Source organism: Cervus canadensis, chromosome 16 (assembly GCF_019320065.1).
Source record: "Cervus canadensis isolate Bull #8, Minnesota chromosome 16, ASM1932006v1, whole genome shotgun sequence".
Taxonomy (NCBI): domain Eukaryota; kingdom Metazoa; phylum Chordata; class Mammalia; order Artiodactyla; family Cervidae; genus Cervus; species Cervus canadensis.
The window spans coordinates 29,942,755-29,963,519 of record NC_057401.1 but is presented as its reverse complement, the minus strand read 5'-3'; the positions used below and the strand labels follow the sequence as shown (position 1 = coordinate 29,963,519).

Sequence of the window (20,765 nt, the reverse complement as noted above, 5' to 3'; positions counted from 1 at the left end):
CCCATGCCCCTGCACTGGAAGCACAGAATCCTAACCACTGGACTACCAGGGAAGTCCCCAGATAAAACTTTAATGTGGTAGAATAGTGGTTTTCAAATCTGGCTACACAACACAATCACTTGGGAAGCTGAAAAACAGATAAAAAGGCATGCCTTCCTCCAAGACCAATTAAATCAGAATCTTTGGGACAGGGCCTGGGCTTCTGCATCTTTAAAAAGCTCTGAGGTGATTTTGATTCAGTCAAGGCTGAAAGCCACTGTAAGAGAAGAAAGAAAGAACAGGTAGAAGGGGGATAACTAGCTTCCTCCACCACACTCCTTTTCACTACCCCCAATTCTGTACCACCCACTTCCCTGCCCCTTCCCAGTTGTCATCCACTAGTTCAAAATGTATTCTTCCAGACCTTTTTTCTATGAATACCCAAATGTACATATATATGTGGTTTGTCCCAGCACCAAATAGTGACTCCTGAATTTGTGTATATTTGAGTCTTGGGTTAGTAATATTACTGGAAGAGGTGTGTTTCCATGGCCCTTTACATTCATTTAAGAAAATATGAGTAATCTATATCAAAGAATGGGGGAATTTGATGGAGAATTTAGATGGTAGGAGAGCTAAAGTCTACACAAGTTGCCTCCCGGTTCTGTCCCTACGAGCATCATAAACTGAATCATCTTTTGCCAGTGGTTTGAAATGTCATCTCTAGTACACATTAAGTTTCCATATCTATGAAGATTTTTTAAAATTCTCTATTCTATTAGTGCAAATCACTGTTGCATGCTGAGGTTTGTTCACTTTTTTATATTTAGTAATTTCTCTCTTGTCCCCTGCCACCAACACCCCTTGCTCACTTACCTCCACTGCTGTGTAAATATTTAAGAATGCTCAGATGTGTTGCTTATACTGTGTAAAGGGATCACTTATGAGAGATGTGAGGATCTTAATAATGATTTCAAATCCACCTGAAATTTTTACGATGATGAAAGTAAAGGCTTTGTTCTCCGGCATGACTGTAGCCTTCCAGCCCCTCCTGCCATGTTAGACTTTCTGGAGTTCTGCTCAAATAGAAAAAAACGTTTTCTCTAACATCCCCTATGCCCATCCCTCAAAGTTTATTCCTGCTTCTTAGTGAACACACTACATTAGAGTTGAAGAAAGTTATAAGGCAGGAAAAGAGCAGTTTCTGCTGTGACTTGCAAATATTTTTAATCCCCTAAAAATAAGCCATGAGCTGCAAATAGGCATGAATGTTCCTGTACTGCATGTCCTAAATTAGTTATTTCTGAGGAAATGTAGAATACATTTTGTTTTTCTGCTCGGGGCCACCTGCTTGTGATTCAACCCATGATTTCATTCTGTATCTTAATGCCTTTCCTTATTTGTTTGGAGGCAGGCATGCTCTCTCAGAAAAGCTGGGAAGACCTGTGTTTTGGAAATGAATTGTAACTGAGGTTTATATCTTTATGGGGAAGGGCTTGAGTTTCTGCCATGTCGCTACTGGAACATGTCCCCATTCTCTTGCTCATGTGTTTAAAATTCCTGGTTTCACATGTTGTAAGGGTGACTTAAATAGGCAGTCTTCACTCTCTTTGAGTAAACTGTCAAGACATCAAGGACAGCTTTCTTAATTTCAGATAGCCTTGGTTTTGTTTACTGTTTTAATCGGTGGAAAGGAAGTGACAATACCTCACCTCGCAGGCTTGTCATGTCATTCATCCATTCATTCACTCAGTCGTCCACTGCACTGTTGCCTGTTGTAAAATACTGTAAATATTATATTTTTTGATCTAGTACATTTTAACAATTTTAAAACTGCATTATATGAAAATTTAATACAGATACAAAAATGATGTATTTTTTTGTATAGATACAAAATGGATTTGTATCTATACAAAATGTACAGATGCAAAATAGGTTTAAATACAGATACAAAAAAATTTTTTTGTACAGATACAAAAATGGTATATTCCCAAGGTTAAAAGATACTTATTTAATCACTAAGAAACTATGTCATCCTACACCTCACAGAGGTGGGCCTCCCTCACCCAGTTAGCTACATTTGTGGATTAAACTAGGCTAATCTATTTTCTGTTTCATTTTATAGTGAAGTGTTTTCATAATTTTCCTCTTGGGACCCAAATTCTTATAGCTGTCTTACTGACAGTTAGTTGAGGATTTTATAACTTTGTCTAACTCTGAAATCGGAGTTGTAAGAAAATGCCAATGAGATAAAGGATGAGATAAAGGTATTCTGTAAGAATGAATTCCACGGTCAAATAAACTCAGAGAACACTGAATTAAATGAACAAACAAAAAACAGATTTTATTTGTGTATGTATTTTAAATACCGCAAGATAGTGAGGTACTAACGCAGAAATCTAAGAAGGGTGAGCAAGCACCATTCCCAGGTGTATTTGACTATGGATCTGTTGACTCCCCTTGCCTTTTTCTCTGATGACGTTCCTATAAAACCTAGAGCAGAATTGGTAAGTTAGCAACCTGACGGTCAAATCTGGCCGTTCTGTGAAACAGAGGGTTCTGTTTCACATGGCCACACAGTGTTTTTAAAATATTTGAACCACCATTTAAAGGTTGAGAGAGTTGACTAAAAATTTATTGATTTCCAGTTGCCTTTAAAGGATTAGAAGGCTTAGGAAAAGCAAGCTTGCCTTCCAGCGTGGCTGCCCATGTTGTTGCTGGGCCTGGCGGCTGTATCATGCTGGGGTTAGGGGCTGCACTACGCCCCGTGAACATCTGCAGAACCCTCCTGGGCATTGGAGTCTGTGACCTTGATGGTCAAGAGAACCTCAACGGTGGCAGAGCTGTGTGGAAAAAGTCGATTGATGTAAGCCCATCAGCCTGGGTGGACGGCCATGGTCACAAGTGTAAGGGCAATGGGGAGACCTAGCCTGGAGGCTGGGAAAGTAGCTTGTGAATGTGTCAAGGAGCCACGTTGCTGTTCATTTCCAAGGCAGAGTCAATACGTTCATTTTCCATTTGCAGTTTCCTAACTGCCAACATCCCTGCTCGCCGCCTCCCATGGGGATCTTGACGGCTGTGTTGGGGAATACAAAGCTGGGGCCAAAAGCTAATAAGGTGCAAATAATTTTTAAATGTTAAAATAGATTTTCAAATGGAGCGTGTTTGCTAATGATCTCCCCCGAGGGTCCACCGCATCTGAGGAGGATTACAGGAGCTTTGGCTGTCCTCCCATCCTGTCGCCACATGGAGAGAAAACCCAGCTTTTTTTTCTAAGCAAATCCGTGCCTGGCCTTGCCGACCAAGGAAGAGGTTGTCTGTGAGCCTTGCCCAGAAGTTTTATAATTTAAACTCAGACAAAGAGAACAAAGACGAAATGGTTTTCTTTGATATTATTTTCACAGTGGGTTGCAAGTCAAGAAAATAAATGACCGAGTAAGCTCCATTTTCTTTAATCTTATTTAATGCATTGCTATGTAGCCACAGTAAGCTAATAATTAAGAACCATTCTGCCTCCTCCAGAGGCTTTGATCTACAGTGAAGCGACTTGTATTTTTGGCTGGTTGGGTTTCTAAGCTCTCATTAATGTCCATAAAAACTGGTCAAAATCAAAAGGGCAGAGAGTAAAACAATAACAGCCCATGCTATCATCTAAGAAAAGGGAGGATTTTGTCTGCAATTAGGTATGTCATAATTTCCTTTATTTGCTTATTTTCAACATGATATAGCTTGATATTTTAGGACACTACTAGAAAGCAGTCCAAATATAAACTATAGTAATTTTACAACCTCTAATCAGGATTTGTGCTTCCAGACATCTAAGAGAAGTCTTTAGGAAAAAAAATCCTGCAAAATAAAAATGAATATTCATCGCCAAGCAGGATGTATCTTTCTAGTTAGATTTTTTCTTCTACTTTTATATTCTCCTGGAATTTGTGAGAATCTGGAGTTTTTCCCCATTCATCACTAATTTTGAAGTTTCTGAGATTTGCAGGCAATTCAAGTACAATAGAAACCGTGTGTCTTTATTGGGAACACAATAGTGTGAGTCCGGAAATTCTGATAATTAGATGTTGGACTTTGTGGATGGATGGTCCTCTGTTTCATGGTCTCTTTAAACAGCTCTTCAACTGAATTCCTTAATTTCGGTTTCCAAGAGCTCTGTTTCTTGTTCTCTGAGGGTTTTGGTTTGGTTTCAGCATTTTGTTCTGGTTTTATGGATGCAGTACTTTATCTTTTGTCCTGTGTCACTTTCTGTTTTCTTCAGGTTCCTTTTGGTCGCTCCTATTTGGGTTGGGTTCGCTTGCTTGCTTTCATTTGGGAGCCTTTCCTCAGGTGTCTGGTGCCACTTGACTGGACATTCATTCTAAGCAGAAGGCACTCAGATCTGACTGGAAGCTCCTTGCCTGCAAGTGAACCTGGCTCCTGGAGGACTGCACGGTGGGTGGTCAGGCGGGTTGGAGAAGCTCCTAATATGGGTTTCAGGAGGTCTTTTCTCTTTACCCAAAAGAGAAAACCCATGCCCAGCAGCTTTTGTACCTGTTTCCCTTTATTCCGGAAGCTCAGAGCTTCGGGCTGCAGAGAGAAGAGGGGACGGGAGATCCCATAGCCGAGTCTGAGCTAAGGGCCCGTCCCGTGCCTTCTGCGCCTGAGCTGCTCCGTGTGAGCAGAGAGAGCAGCCGCGCTCTGAGCAGAGAAAGGCTTGGGCGCCCACTGCTCTGCGTTCAGACAGCCCCCGTGGTTTTGGTCTTCTTCACTCCTCCAGACCCTGAGGTAGCTGGTCTCTTACAGTTTGAAGTCTCTCGAGTGTTCAGAAAGCTGCATCTCATTGGCATGCCCTGATGTGGAATTCCAACCAGTCCATAGTAAAGAAATCTAGTCCTGAATACTCATTGGAAGGACTGATGCTGAAGCTGACACTCCAATTCTTTGGCCACCTGATGTGAAGAACTGACTCATTGGAAAAGACCCTGACGCTGGGAAAGATTGAAGGCGGTAGGAGAGGGGGATGACAGAGGATGAGATGGCTGGATGGCATCACTGACTCGATGGACATGAGTTTGAGTAAACTCCGCGTGTTGGTGATGGACAGGGAAGCCTGGCGTGCTGCAGTCCATGGGGTCACAAAGAGTCGGACACGATTGAGTGACTGAATTGAATTGATGTGGAATTTAAGTTGCAGTTTTCTCTACCTTCTTTGCAGTCATTAACCACTCTTCAATTTGCTTTCCATCTCCCCAAAACATGTGGACACCTTGCATCTGCTATTACTTCTCTTACACTGTTTATCTTAATGGGTTTATGCTTTTTTCCCTTCCTGTTCCTACTGTGGAGTTTTGGAAGGAACTAGAGATAAATGAAGGACTTCCCTGGTAGCTCAGATGGTAAAAAAAATCTGCCTACAATGCAGGAAGCCTAGGTTTGATCCCTGGGTCGGGAAGATCCCCTGGAGAATGGGATGCAACCCACTTCAGTATTCTTGCCAGGAGAATTCCATGGAGAGAGGAGCCTGGTGGGTTACAGTACATGAGGTCACAAAGAGTCAGACACGACGGAGTGACTAACACACACACAAAGATAAATGAAACTGTAAAATTCTGTATTTAAGTTCAAGTTCAGTCGCTCGGTCATGTCTGATTCTTTGCAACCCCATGGACTGCAACACGCCACACTTCCTTGTCCATCATCAGTTCCCAGAGCTTGCTCAAACTCATGTCCATTGAGTCGGTGTTGCCATCCAACCATCTCATCCTCTGTTGTCCCCCTCTCCTCCTGCTTTCAATCTTTCCCAGCATCAGGGTCTTTTCCAATGAGTCAGTTCTTCACATCAGGTGGCCAAAGTATTGGAGCTTCAGCATCAGTCCTTCCAATAAATATTCAGGACTGATTTCCTTTAGGATTGACAGGTTTGTTCTCCTTGCAGTCCAAGGGACTCTCAAGAGTCTTCTCCAACACCACAGTTCAAAAGCATCAATTCTTCAGTGCTCAACTCTCTTTACGGTAAAACTCACACCCATACATGACTGCTGGAAAAACCTTAGCTTTGACTAGATGGACGTTTGTCGGCAAAGTAATGTCTGTGCTTTTTAATATGCTGTCTAGGTTGGACATAGCTTTTCTTCCAAGGAGCAAGGGTCTTTTAATTTTATGGCTGCAATCACCATCTGCAGTGATTTTGGAGCCCAAGAAAATAAAGTCTGCTACTGTTTCCATTGCTTCCCCATCTATTTGCCATGAAGTGATGGGACCAGATGCCATGATCTTAGTTTTTTGAATGTTGAGTTTCAAGTCAGCTTTTTAACTCTCCTCTTTCACTTTCATCAAGAGGCTATTTAGTTCTTCTTCGCTTTCTGCCATAAGGGTATTGTCATCTGCATATCTGAGGTTATTGATATTTCTCCCAGCAATCTTGATTCCAGCTTGTACTTCATTTAGCCCAGCATTTTGCATGATGTACTCTGCATATAAGTTAAATAAACAGGGTGATAATATACAGCCTTGTTGTAGTCCTTTCCCGATTTGGAACCAGTCCATTGTTCCATGTCCAGTTCTAATTGTTGCTTCCTGATCTGCATACAGATTTCTCAGAAGGCAGGTCAGGTGGTCTGGTATTCCCATCTCTTTAAGGATTTTCCACAGTTTACTGTGATCCACACAGTCAAAGGCTTTAGTGTAGTCAATGAAGCAGAAGTAGATGTTTTCTTGGAATTCTCTTGCTTTTTCTATGATCTAGCAGATATTGACTATTTGATCTCTGGTTCCTCTGCCTTTTCTAAATCCAGCTTGAACATCTGAGAGTTCTTGGTTCACGTACAGTTGAAGCCTCACTTGGAAAATTTTGAGCATTACTTTGCTAGTGTATGAAATGAGTCCAATTGTGTGGTAGTTTGAACATTCTTTGACATTGCCTTTCTTTGGGATTGGAATTAAAACTGATCTTTTCCAGTCCTGTGGCCACTGCCGAGTTTTCCTATATTTGCTGGCATATTGAGTGCAGCACTTTCACAGCATCATCTTTTAGGATTTGAAATAGCTCAACTGGAATTTCATCACCTCCACTAGCTTTGTTTGTGGTGATGCTTCCTAAGGCTCACTTGACTTCACATTCCAGGACGTCTGGCTCTAGGTGAGTGATCACACCATCGTGATTATCTGGGTCATTCAGATATTTTTTGTATAGTTCTTCTGTGTATTCTTGCTCTCTTTTCTTAATATCTTCTGCTTCTGTTAGGTCCATACCATTTCTGTCCTTTATTGTGCCCATCTTGCATGAAATGTTCCCTTGGTATCTCTAATTTTCTTGAAGAGATCTCTAGTCTTTCCCATTCGATTATTTTCCTCTATTTCTTTGCATTGATCACTGAGGAAGGCTTTCTTCTCTCTTCTTGCTATTCTTTGGAACTCTGCTTTCAGATGGGTGTATCTTTCCTTTTCTCCTTTGCCTTTAACTTCTCTTCTTTGCTCAGCTATTTGTAAGGCCTCCTCAGACAACCATTTTGCCTTTTTGCATTTCTTTTTCTTGCGGGTGGTCTTGATCACTGCCTCCTGTACAATGTCACGAACCTCCATCCATAGTTCTTCAGGCACTCTGTCTATCAGATCTAGTCCCTTAAATCTATTTCTCACTTCCACTATATAGTCATGAGGGATTTGATTTAGGTCATACCTGAATGGTCTAGTGGTTTTCCCTACTTTCTTCAATTTAAGCCTGAATTTTGCAATAAAGAGTTCGTGATCTGAGTCACAGTCAGCTCCTGGTCTTGTTTTTGCTGACTGTATAGAGCTTCTCAGTCTTTGGCTGCAAAGAATATAATCAATCTGATTTTGGTATTGGCCATCTGGTGATGTCCATGTGTAGAATTATCACCTCTTGTGTTGTTGGAAGAGGGTGTTTGCTATGACCAGTGCATTCTCTTGGCAAAACTCTGTTAGCCTTTGTCTTGCTTCATTTTGTACTCCAAGGCCAAACTTGCCTGTTATTCCAGATATCTCTTGACTTCCTCCTTTTGCATTCCAGTCCCCTATGATGAAAAGGACATCTTTTTTTCAGTGTTAGTTCTAGAAGGTCTTCAAAGTCATTGTAGAACTGTTCAGCTTCTTCGGCATTAGTGGTTGGGGCGTAGACTTGGATTACTGTGATAGTGAATGGTTTGCCTCGGAAATGAACAGAGATCATTCTATCATTTTTGAGATTGCACCCAAATATTGTAATTCAGACTCTTTTGTTGACTATGAGAGCTACTCCTCATTTAACAGGAAGCTCCTTATTTTCTTTTGATTTTAAAAGCAACCCATTAGTATTAGAGAATCAAGTGTGAGAGTGCAAGAGACATAAGAGAGGCAGGTTTGATCCCTGGGTCAGGAAGATCCCCTGGAGGAGGGCATGGCAACCCATTCTAGTATTCTTGCCTGGGCAATCCCATGGACAGAAGAGCCTGGTGGGCTACAGCCAATAGGGTCACAAAGAGTCAGACACAACTGAAGTGACTTAGCATGCATGCATGGATGGTAGTCTCCCTATATAACCAAAAGTAAAGCAAAAATTTTGTACACCAATTGTGTAAGATGGCAACACATTACATATTTTTATTTCTTTTTTTTTTTTTAATTTATTTATCTTTGGCTGCACTGGGTCTTTGTTTGCTTCGAGGAGGATTTCTCTAGTTGCAGCGCATGGGCTTCTCATTGCAGTGGCTTCTCTTGTTGCCAAGCATAGGCTCTAGGGCCCGCAGACTTCAGTAGTTGTGCTTCCCAGCCTCTAGAGCAGAGGTTAGTAGTTGTGGCACGAGGGCTTACTTGCCCGCAGCATGTGGAATCTTCCTGGGCCAGGAATTGGACCAGGAATTGAACCCATGTCCCCTGTGTTGGCAGGCAGATTCTTAACCACTGGACCACGAGGGAAGTCCTAACTTTTCTTTTGTAAAGGTAAATGCATGCACATGAAAGAAAAAAAGTAAACCGTGTAAAAGAGTAGTGAAAAAACACACACCTTTTTCTCATTCCAATTCCCAATCCAACAACTCCCCTCCCCGGGGGCAATAGCTGTTGCTAGTTTCTCAGGCATACCCTCCTGTTTCTCATTTTTAAAAAATATTTTTATTTATTTATTTGCTGCTCCGGGTCTTTGTTGCTGCAGGTGGGATCATTAATTGTAGCATGGAGGGTCTAGTTCCCTGATCAGGGATCAAACCTGGGCTCTGAGCGAGGAGCCTTATCCACTCAACTACCAGGGAAGTCCCCTTATACTTCTGATATCAAATTATGTATACTCTGCTGACCTCTTAACAATATTTCTTGGATATCATAACTCATTCTTTTTTTTACAGAAGCACAGTAATCCATTATTTTTGTATATATATGTAGTGTATCTTATTCAATTGATCCCTTCTGATGGGCATTAATGCAGTGTCTTTACTATTTACTATACTATATACAATTACTGTAAAACAATGCAGCAGTGAATATGTATCTTTATATTCAAAATATGTGTGTCAATACACAAAGACACGCATATCCTACACACGTATAGGATAAATTTTAGAAGTAAAATAGCTGAGGCAAAGATTACACACCCTTGTACTTTAATAGCTATAGCCAAATTGTCCTCCAAGGAATTGTACCAATTTATATCCTCAGTAGCAATGAATGCAAGCTCCTGTTTCCCTCCCTAACCAGTGTATTATAATTTTTTTTAGTAGTTTCTAAATATAATTTGTACAAAATCTCATTTTGGGGACTTCCTTGGTGGTCCAGTGGTTAAGACCCTGCCCTTCCACTGCAGGGGACATGGGTTTAATCTCTGTCTGGGAACTAAGATCCTGCATGCCATGCAGCATGGCAAAAAAACTCACATAATTTCAGCATAGTTTTGATGTCTATTTCTTTGGTTGTGAGATTGGGCATCTCTTTGTATGTTACAAAGTCGTTTGTATTTTCTGTGAAATGTCTGCTCAGGCTCTCTGTCACTTTCTTTTGGAATATTGTTTTCTTTCTAATTAATTTGTAAAAAATAGTTCCTTATTTAGAAAATTAGCTGTTTGTCTTTCATATGCATTGGAAAGTTTTCTCTACCAGTTTATCATTCAATTTGCTTTGTTTGTTTATGATACACTTTTTAGCAATGGAAAGTTATAGTTTTAAAAAATTATTTTATTGAAGTATAGTTGATTTACAATGTTGTGTTAACAGAAAGTTATAATTTTATTTAGTCAGACAGTATTTTATTTTATGGTCTTCTCTGATATCATTAAAAAGTTTCTGATTTTTTTCTAGTATTTTCTGGTTTCATTTATTTTGCATTTATTTGGTGATCTATTTTGGAATTTATTTGAGAGTAGATAGGAGATAAGGGTTCAGTTTTTTCTAGTTGGCTTGCTAGCTCTCCCAACAAGTTGAGATTCATTCTCGATACAATCCCACAGCACTATTTGCAAAACTGTAACAACTTTATTATCTGATCTAAACAGATAATTAAAATCTCTGGACTTTAAGGCAAGACAATAGATTCAAGGCCACTGTGTAAGAAATTTAATGTGTGGATATAGGGGATGTAATCCAAAATGGAGCCTGACTACACTTGGCATTTGTGTCAGATCCCTCCTCCCTCTAAGCTGAATTAGGAGGGCAGAAGGGAGAAATCCCTGGGGGCACCTGAAGTCAGTCAGGGTAGCAAGTCTAAAACTCCATTGTAAATCCCAAGCCAAAATGAAGCTCAAGATATAGATCCCAAATCGAGAGAGTTGGGGAACCAGAAAAGCAGAGAAGCCCTGGCCAAGCTGTGCCCCAGGGAGTCGGAGAGCAATCCCAGGAGGCATGAGGCCTGGGTGCTTGGGGAGACTTGATCCCCTGAACGGGGCAGGTAGGAGGAAGATTTTGAATTTCTTTTTTTTTTTCCTCTCTCTTTAAAAAAAAAAAAAAAAACAACTTTATTTTAATTGGAGGCTAATTACTTTACAATATTTTGGTGGTTTTTGCCATACATTCACATGAATCAGCCATAGGTGTACATGTGTTCCCCATCCTGACCCTCCCTCCCACCTCCCTCTCCATCCCATCCCTCAGGGTCATCCCAGTGCACCAGCCCTGAGCACCCTGTCTCATGACTCGAACCTGGACTGGTCATCTACTTCACATATGATAATATACATGTTTCGATGCTGTTCTCTCAAATCATCCCACCCTCGCCTTCTCCCACAGAGTCCAAAAGCCTGTTCTTTACATCTGTGTCTCTTTTGCTGTCTCGCATATAGGGTCATTGTTACCATCTTTCTAAATTTCATATATATGCGTTAGTATACTGTATTGGTGTTTTTCTTTCTGACTTACTTCACTCTGTATAATAGGCTCCAGTTTTATCCACCTCATTAGAACTGATTCAAATGCATTCTTTTTAATAGCTGAGTAATATTCCATTGTGCATATGTACCACAGCTTCCTTATCCATTCGTCTGCTGATGGGCATCTAGGTTGCTTCCATGTCCTGGCTATTGTAAACAGTGCTGCGATGAACACTGGGATACACGTTTCTCTTTCAATTCTGGTTTCCTTGGTGTGTGTGCCCAGCAGTGGGATTGCTGGGTCATATGGCAGTTCTATTTCCAGTTTTTAAAGGAATCTCCACACTGTTCTCCATAGTGGCTGTAGTAGTTTGCATTCCCACCTACAGTGTAAGAGGGTTCCCTTTTCTCCACACCCTCTCCAGCATTTATTGTTTGTAGACTTTTTGATAGCAGCCATTCTGACCGGTGTGAGATGGTACCTCATTGTGGTTTTGACTTGCATTTCTCTGATAATGAGTGATGTTGAGCATCTTTTCATGTGTTTGTTAGCCATCTGTATGTCTTCTTTGGAGAAATGTCTGTTTAGTTCTTTGGTCCATTTTTTTATTGGATTGCTTATTTTTCTGGAATTGAGCTGCAAGAGCTGCTTATAAATTTTTGAGATTAATTCATTGTCAGTTGCTTCATTTGCTATTATTTTCTCCCATTCTGAAGGCTGTCTTTTCACCTTGCTTATAGTTTCCTTTATTATGCAAAAGCTTTTACGTTTAATTAGGTCCCATTTGTTTATTTTTGCTTTTATTTCCTTTACTCTGGGAGGTGGGTCATGCTGATCCTGCTATGATTTACATCAGAGAGTGTTTTGCCTATGTTTTCCTCTAGGAGTTTTATAGTTTCTGGTCTTACATTTAGATCTTTAATCCATTTTGAGTTTATTTTTGTGTATGGTGTTAGAAAGTGTTCTCATTTCATTCTTTTACAAGTGGTTGACCAAAAATTTTGAATTTTTAAGCAGTCCTGTGGCAATTCTCAGTCGTATGGGGGAATTCAAGCTAAGCTTTTCCCTACAAAAGAAGGCGGGACCAGGAATCCTATTGCCCACTAGAAGGTAGCTTGGGTCTTGAAAATGTGGAATGAAATAAGCTTTCTGGATAACTCAAGTAAATGTTGCAATGGTGTTGTGTGTGTTCTAAGTCACTTGACTTGTGTCCAACTCTTTGGAACCCTCTGGTCTGTAACTGGCCAGGCTCCTCTGTCCATGGGATTCTCCAGGCAAGAATACTGGAGTGGGTTGCCATGCTCTCCTCCAGGGGATCTTCCCGATGTAGGAATCGAACCTGTGTCTCTTGCATCTCCTACACTGGCAGGTGGGTTATTTACCACTAGTACCACCTAGGAAGCCCCATTATCTGTCTATAAATAAAAATATTTATCTGTACTAGATAGATAATACCTGAATATAATGATCGATGACTGGGTAAGTTAATTCATTCCTTCTCCACCAAATGTGTATCAAACAAATGCCAAGGACTGGACTGAGCCCTGGGAGCTGGAAGAATAAGGTGCAGGTTCCTGCCTCCAGGAGCTTATCCAGTTGGGGTACAAGTAGGTCGGCAACGGTGACAGCACCGTGGTGAAGTGCTCGGAGAGAGGCAGGCCTGGAGTCCTGCAGAAGGCCCCAGAAGGGCATAGAGCCAACCTGCAGGAACACCAGGTGATCAAGCACTGCATCTTGTCGGAAGGCCGCACTCTCTTTGTGAAGGCGAAACTAAAGTTTCTTCCAGAATTATTGGGTTGACCAAAAAGTTCGTTTGGGTTGACCAAAAAGTTCATTTGGGTTTGACCAAATGTTCATTCCATAACATCCTATGGAAAAACCAGAATAAACCTTTTGGCCAACCCAATACAACTGTTACCCCACTTCCTGTCTGTGGTCTCGCCCTGTCAGGAATCTGAGGAGATCTTCATAGAGCTTTTTCATCTGAAGTACAGGGGTGTTCTCAGAGGGTCTGTGAACCCGTAAAGCTGGATGCAGACTTTGTGTGGGTGCTTCTTCCTGGAGGTAGGGTCACAGACTTCATTAGAATCTCCAAGGAGTGTGCAACATCAGAAGGCCTAAGAACAAGTGACTTAGATTTTCCTCAAGCGGATCCAGGCTCTTTTTATCTTAAAAAATATCTTTTAAGAAACCCTAATCAGACTCTTGGGCCTTCCCAGGTGGCGACAGTGGTAAGGAACCCTCCTGCCAATGCAGAACATGTAAGAGATTCGGGTTCAATCCCTGAGTGGGAAGATCCCCTGGAGGAGGGCATGGCACCCCACTCCAGTATTCTTGCTTGGAGAATCCCATGGACAGATGAGCTGGGCAAGCTATAGTCCACGGGGTCGCAAAGAGTCAGCCATGACTGAAGTGACTTAGCATGCACGCAACCAGACTCTAGCCTGGAGATGTGTGTGGTTATTGATACCCGGCCCCTTTATCCTTTGTCCAGCTTCTCCTCCCCCATGGAGGAACAGGCACAGTGCTGGCAGCAACCTCCTCTTTCCTGTCCTTATTTTTCTTTATTCAGCAACCCCATACTTACACACAATAGCAATGTAAACCATGCTGTACCTAATTGTAATAATTTGATATCATCAAACAGAATTGGGAATTCCCATCTCCAAGGCAGTTTCTTATGTTTTTGCTCAGGTTTTGTTTCAGAATGCTTAAGTCCAAAAATCAAGTTCAACACATATTAAGTGAATACTTTCCTTATATAGGACATCATGCTCCATGCTGAGAAAGACAGGAGAGGAGCAGGATACACAGGGGAATTAAACCCCATTCCCACCTTCAGGGAAAGGAGACCTGTTGGAAACGGTACAAAGTGCTGTGGGGATCCAGAGAGGAAGTGATTATTTCTTGCTGGAGGCTACATAGAAGAAAACATGAAGATACCCCAGCTGGGCAATATTGCTCATCACAGAGGATGCCATAGACAATTGCCCTCCAGTGACATTACCCTGTTTCTGAACCTTTAAATTAAGCTGCTGGGCCTGTAGACTCACTGCTGATAGAAATCCTAGAAAATAAGCCTCGGAGAAAAATTGGCCTGCGTTATAGAATACCTGTCTTCCAGGATGGTCCAGTGGTAAAGAAACTGCCTGCCAATGCAGGAGGCACAAGAGACTCAGGCCCCATCCCTGGTCCAGGAAGATCCCCTGGAGCAGGAAACGGCAACCTACTCCAGTATTCTTGCCTGGAGAATCTCGTGGGCAGAGGAGCCTGGTGGGCCACAGTCCGTGGGATTGCAAAGAGTCAGGCACAACTGAGTGACTGAATATGCACATGCATGCACAAAGAATACTACAGAAAGAAAGAGCAGGAGCAGCCCCTGTAGGAAAAGTCCTACGAGAACATACAGGGTTAAGGAAATATTTGTTGTTGTTGTTCAGTCACTAAGTCATGTCCGACTCTTTGCGACCCCGTGGACTGCAGCGTGCCAGGCTTCCCTGTCCTGCACTGTCTCCTGGAGTTTCCTCAAACTCATGTCCATTGAGTTGGTGATGCCATCCAACTATCGCATCCTCTGTTGCCTGCTTTTCCTCCTGTCCTCAAACTTTCCCAGCATCAGGGTCTTTTCCAATGAGTTGGCTCTTTGCATCAGGAAATACATTGTTATTTGAATCAATGTAAGAACTTTTGAAAACTAATATTAATAGGAAATCTTTATCACCATGAAACTATTACATAATTTTAAAAGTCTTGCTTTAAAGCAAGCCAAGGCAACCTGAATATTTCCCTAAACATCAAGAAAAAGAAAAATTGTTTTACTAGAAACAAAAATAGAGATGTCATTTTGCTAGAAATACTACAGCCTGTGAGGGATTTTCTGAAATGTTGACAGGTGTGTTTGTGTGCATGTACATTTTCTTCTGACTAAATCATATGTGATGAAGCATTTACTATGATATGAGTCAGAACTGAAATGTGAGGATGCTTTTTGATTGTTGCTTCCCCAGCAGTTCTGCATTCATTATCAATGCTGTCCAATGTGTTAACACGGGCCAATGTATTTTCTTATTCTCTATTCTTAGGATGAATCAGCACCCACCAAATTTTTGAGACCGCTCACGGCTTAGAGGCAAGCTCGTCTAAATTAAGGCCGGCTAAGGTGGCATTGCAGGGATTTAATCCTCTAGCTGCCCGTGTGACCAGAGGCTGATTTGCAAGTTTCTTCTTTCCTGGAGTCTGGATTGTCAGGTCTCCCGGGACCTGCGACTTGACAGCAAAAGTGCAAAATGAAGAAGATCAGAGATAAGCGTCAGCAGCGGAGACCTGGGGGCCTCCTGGGGGCTTTTACACACCAGGGCAGAAGATTCTCTGACCATCAAAGGAAATAGCGAACTGGAGCCTTTGTTTTGGGACAGAGCCACCTACCACAGAGCATCGGCACGGCCTGCCAGAAAGTTCTTGGAGCCTGAGCAAGGCTAGGGTACCTGGATGTGTGCCTGATGGTCCAGTTAGAGCGGGGAAGTTCACTGTGAAGGAAGGTGTGAAATGTCTCAAGTGAGGTGGGCGGCTTTGGGCTTGGCTGGGTAGGCAGTGCTGGGGTTGGTCTCTGCCTTCGGCTGCCTGAAGCCCAGAAGGGGGTTTGTGCATCCAGGAGTCTTTGCCCAGCTCTCAAGGACACAGGGCCCTTACAGCCTTTTAAGTCCCATCTCCCGTCCCCCTTGGGCCCTCTGCTCCTCCCCATCCTGCCCCTGCTCGGTGCCTCTGCTGAGATGGAGCGGTGAGCCTGCCGTGGACGATGACTGCTGTGTTTGTGAATGGAGGCGGCCTGGTGAACCCCCACTGTGCCAGATGGGGTCGGCGGGAAAGCGAGGAGAGTGGCTGTCAGACGGAGTTGGCCAAGGAGGATGAGGAGGGAGAGCCTCGCCAGCTGACACCCTTTGAGAAGCTGACCCAGGACATGTCCCAGGATGAGAAGGTGGTGAGGGAGATCACTCTGGGCAAGCGGATCGGCTTCTATCGCATCCGAGGGGAGATCGGAAGTGGGAACTTCTCCCAAGTCAAGCTGGGGATTCACTCCCTAACCAAAGGTAGGAACTGACCTCTGTGGGTGATGTCTAGGGTGTGGGGACCTGGTTTAGGGGGGGCGGATTAGGAGTCTGGAGCCAGGGAAGCCAGTGAGCAGCATCACTGAGTCCCTGCTAAGGGCAAGCATTAGGCAGCTGCTGTCCGTCGTTATCGCAGTTCAATTTCACAGTGATGGTATGAGCTCAGTGTTTTTATTTTCCCTTTATAGATAAGGAAACTAAGATCCAAAGAAGTCCAGTGTGGCTTTAGCAGTTTCATCTTAGATGATTTTGACTCCAAAACTCTTCTGCTATACCGTGCAGGTGAACTCAAACACTGAGGGTATTCTCTCCAGTTCTGCCTTGGAGAAGCCAAGTGCAGTGTGGCTTGGTTCCAAGGCCACTCACGTTCCCAGTCCTTATTTGTAACATCTCTCTGTATCTGTGTGTCCATACCAATGGCACAGGGGCCCTCCTGGATGGCCAGTGGATAACGGGGTCCAGCCTCTCCTCCTTACCTGAGGCTGCAGCCTCTGTGAGGTTTGGGGAAAAGGCACTTGATCTCAGGATCTTCTCTGCTTCGTCTGCCCCGCACCAGTTCTCACTGTTGTTAGCTCCTTGCTTTCTACCACAGACCCATGCTTGCTTGACTGCTGGCCCCTCTGGGCTCTAGACCAGAAGTGCCCGCTGCGCTGGCCTCAGGAGCTGTGAGGAGAACCCACGTGGGCACTTCTCCAAGTTACCTGGAACTTAGCTAAGCTTGGAGATCGACATAATGGAGTTACAAGACAGAAAAAGAACACCTGCAATTCAGTATCATCTATTGACTTTCTAAAGCCCACGGGCTCTGCTGTCTTCCTGCAAGTCCCATATTGACATTTATTCTCCTTGGACCCAGGCTGCCACCATGTCTTCAAGGGTGTTCTTTCTTATGTTAGAATTTTCTTGTCTCTTCTTCTCTAACCTCCAATCCCATTCCACTCTCATCCCTGTTGGATCCCTATAGAGAAAGCACCACACACACCCTTCCCCCCACAATCCCACGCCCACACACACACCCAAGTCACTGCAGCTTTAGGTCCCCTTCTGTCTTGCTCTGAGCCTGAGAGTCTGGGTTCATGCCTTCACATCTCGGCTACTCATCTTACCTACCTGGGTGCATGACAGCATTGCTGTGAGCCTTGGGTTCCTCACTGACAGAATGCAGCCAGGAGCATTGATTACATAAAAGTAAATCACACACACACGCACGTGTGTATATGTATGTGTGTGTGTTAGTTGCTCAGTCATGTCTGACTCTTTGCAACCCCATGGACTGTAGCTGTCCAGGCTCCTCTGTCCCTGGAATTCTCCAGATCTTGTGTGTGTGTGTGTGTGTGTGTGTGTTAGTTGCTCAGTCATGTCTGACTCTGTGCAACCCCATGGACTGTAACTGTCCAGGCTCCTCTGTCCATGGAATTCCCCAAGCAAGAATACTGGGGGTGGGTTGCCATTTCCTTCTCCAGGGCATCTGATCTTCCTGACCCAGGGGTCAAACTTGGGTCTCCCACATTCAGGCAGATTCTTTACCATCTGAACCACCAGGGAAGCCTATAGGATTTAAATCTAAATTAGGACAGATGTTGCTTTTCAGTGGTCTAGAGGAAGAGTGAAGGGCAAAAGAATTTTTCAATGGTCTAGAGCAAGAGTGAGGGGGCAGAAGATAAAACACATAGGGAGAGATGAGGGGCTGGAGATTGAGATAGCAGTTGGAAGACGTGATCAGGAAGGGGAGACAAGAAATTGGATAAACGCAAACCAGGAGAGGAGTTCAGAAAGGAGAGAGTACCCAGAGTGGCAGAGAGGGCACAGGGGCTGACGTCTGAGCAAAGCCTACTGGATGTGGCCAACTTGGAACTCTTTCCTGAATGTGGGTTCAGATACTCGATTCTAGTGGAGAGGAATCAAGAGAGAGTGGAAAGAATGTGGGCTTCAGAAACAGTCAAATCTGAAAACATGGGCTTCAGAGCATGGGCTTCAAATCCTTGTTCATTCACTTGCTGGGTATCTGACTTTGTGCATATCATACTCATTCTTTTGGTCCTCAGTTGCCTTAACTGTAAAACAGAGGTAATGATTCTTAGAATTGTTAGGAAAATTAGGAATAACAAACTACATGGAACATAGTAGCCACTTAATACATGGTAGCTATCACTGTGCACGTCTATTTTTTACTTAAACTTATTTCAGATGGAAATTTGATATTAATGTCTTGAAAACCTATGAATAGAAGATAGTGGTAAAAGTAATACAAGGCAAACAAATTTCAAAATTGTATTTATTTTTCCAGCTTTATTGAGATGTAATTGATGTACAATATTGTTTAAGAGTACAACATTCTGATTTTATATATGTATATCTTGCAAACTGATTACCTGGATAAGGTTATTTAACACATTTATCCCCGAATGTACTTACAATTGTGTGTGTGTATATAGTGAGAACTTTTAAAATCTATTCTCTTAACAACTTTCAAAAAATTGTAATGGGGGGATTCTCTGGCAATCCAGTCATTAAGACTCCACGTGTCCACTGCAGGGGATATGAGTTCGATCCCTGCTGAGGGAACTGAGATCCCACAGGCCATCCAGGGCGGCCAAATTTTCTTTTCAATTTTAACAATATTTTACTTAATACCCTATGTCCAAACTATTGTCATTTCAACATGTATCCAATATAAGAAATTACTAGTGTGATATCTTACATTAAAAGAATTTTTTTAAAGGAAACCTAACAAGTGACTGAAAGTAATTTAAAACATGCCAAAAACCCATCTGAGTTTCTCTTTACCTTACTTAGGAGAGTTAAGGGAGAACTCTTAACTGATACTCTTAACTCTTAAGTGATATGAAAATAACGTTTTTATGCTGTGGTTCGGTGCTATTTAAGGCTGTTTCCTTGCACTAAAATCACTGTCATGCCCCATGAGTGTTCAAGGTTCCACTTTGGGAGACACTGACCTCATCTCATCCTCCTGTGTTTTACAAATGGGAGTAACAGAGGTTCAGGAGTGGCTGTCCTGAGGTCACGGGCAGAGGCAAGGTTAGAACTCAGCTTCCTTTTTTGCTGCACCCAAGCTGCCTTGGGATTTCAGCTCAGTGACGGGGTGACTCGTGTGCAGGGGAACTTTGTGGCCCCACAGTGGGGTGGTGGAGCCAGGTTTCAGGGATGGAGGTTATCCTCTCCACCTCTCCTTTCTCTGGGGCCACATGGTTTCTCATTTCTACTTCATACTTCTTTCTGCAGAGTGGTTTTCTGTGCTTAATTATCCAAAAGCACATCACCAACAATAACTGTTTCCCAAATCTATGTAATCTCTCAGCTTTATTGCCCATCTCCATCCAACCAGCCTCATCCTATTGCAGCTCAGATTTTAAAGAGAGAGAATATAAGTGCTCGCAGGCCAGCCGGTGATGGGCCACCGCTGAGTCAAGGGCCTGCCTGCGTCAAGTCAGTGGCAGCCCCTAGGGTCCCATGGCCCACCTCACTGTCAGAAAAGCCCAAAGTCCAAAGAAGCATCTCTGAGAAGGGAGAGCACATCATCATCACACATCATCACAAAGACTGTAACCAGCTAAGCAGGGAACTGCCACTAGCCAACGGCAGCAGAGCATCTAATTCTGTAGACACTGTTATGTGAGGAGGACAGAAGAGAGAGGATCAACAACAATTGGCATTTACATGGTGACTACAGAATTAACAATTCTAGTCCTTTGGACTTCAGAGAGCATGGCTTTTCCTGCTTGTGCTGACGGTGCCTCCGTGGCCTCACTGTCATGCTCTCCTCACTCCTAACCCTCCACAGAGGAGCCTTGTTATCAAAGGTTCAGTGTTATCCTCTGCTTATGGAACAGTATGGGGGCAAAGGAGGGAAAGACAGGCAAAGGAAAAACCAGTTCAACAAGTTCAACGTATAAACAAAGCCAGAAAATGTAACGGCAGGTCACTGCACGCTGGTACAGATGCAACAGGAAAGTGAATCCTGGACTTCACCTCCTGACTTGCAGACTTGTGCCCTGATGGCCTCATTCTGGTCCCATGCTCATCTCTCCTCTGGTTCTCCCGGAACAGAGCCCAGGAAAGAATAGGAAAGGGAGAACAAAAGGAACTGAGAATGTGAAGAAGGGGGACCCAGATGCAAAATTGATGTGAGGATGAAGAAAGCGCCGGGCAGTTCATGTGTTAGGAAGCAAGAACTCAGGGAGGATGACAGAGTGAAGCCCAGAACACTGTGGGCCTTCCCTGGTGGCCCAGTGGCTAAAACACCCCACTCTCAAGGCAGGGGGCTCGGGTTTGATCCCTGGTCAGGAAACTAAGGCCCTAAATGCCGAAACTAAGAGTTCACATGACGCAACTAAAGATTCTGCAAGATTGAGGGCAGGAGGAGAAGGGGGTGACAGAGGATGA

At 43.2% G+C, this 20,765-nt stretch overlaps 1 protein-coding gene across 3 annotated transcripts in view; it reads left to right on the top strand.

The window, feature by feature from the left end:
* Positions 1–20,765, top strand: part of NIM1K (NIM1 serine/threonine protein kinase) — a 74,062-nt gene that overhangs the window by 32,832 nt on the left and 20,465 nt on the right. For all 3 annotated transcript variants that reach the window (XM_043488914.1, XM_043488916.1, XM_043488915.1), the window contains one exon: positions 15,339–16,343. In XM_043488914.1, the coding sequence (XP_043344849.1) occupies positions 16,052–16,343 (292 nt within the window). In that variant the 5' untranslated portion in view covers positions 15,339–16,051. The remainder of the gene's footprint in view (positions 1–15,338; positions 16,344–20,765) is intronic.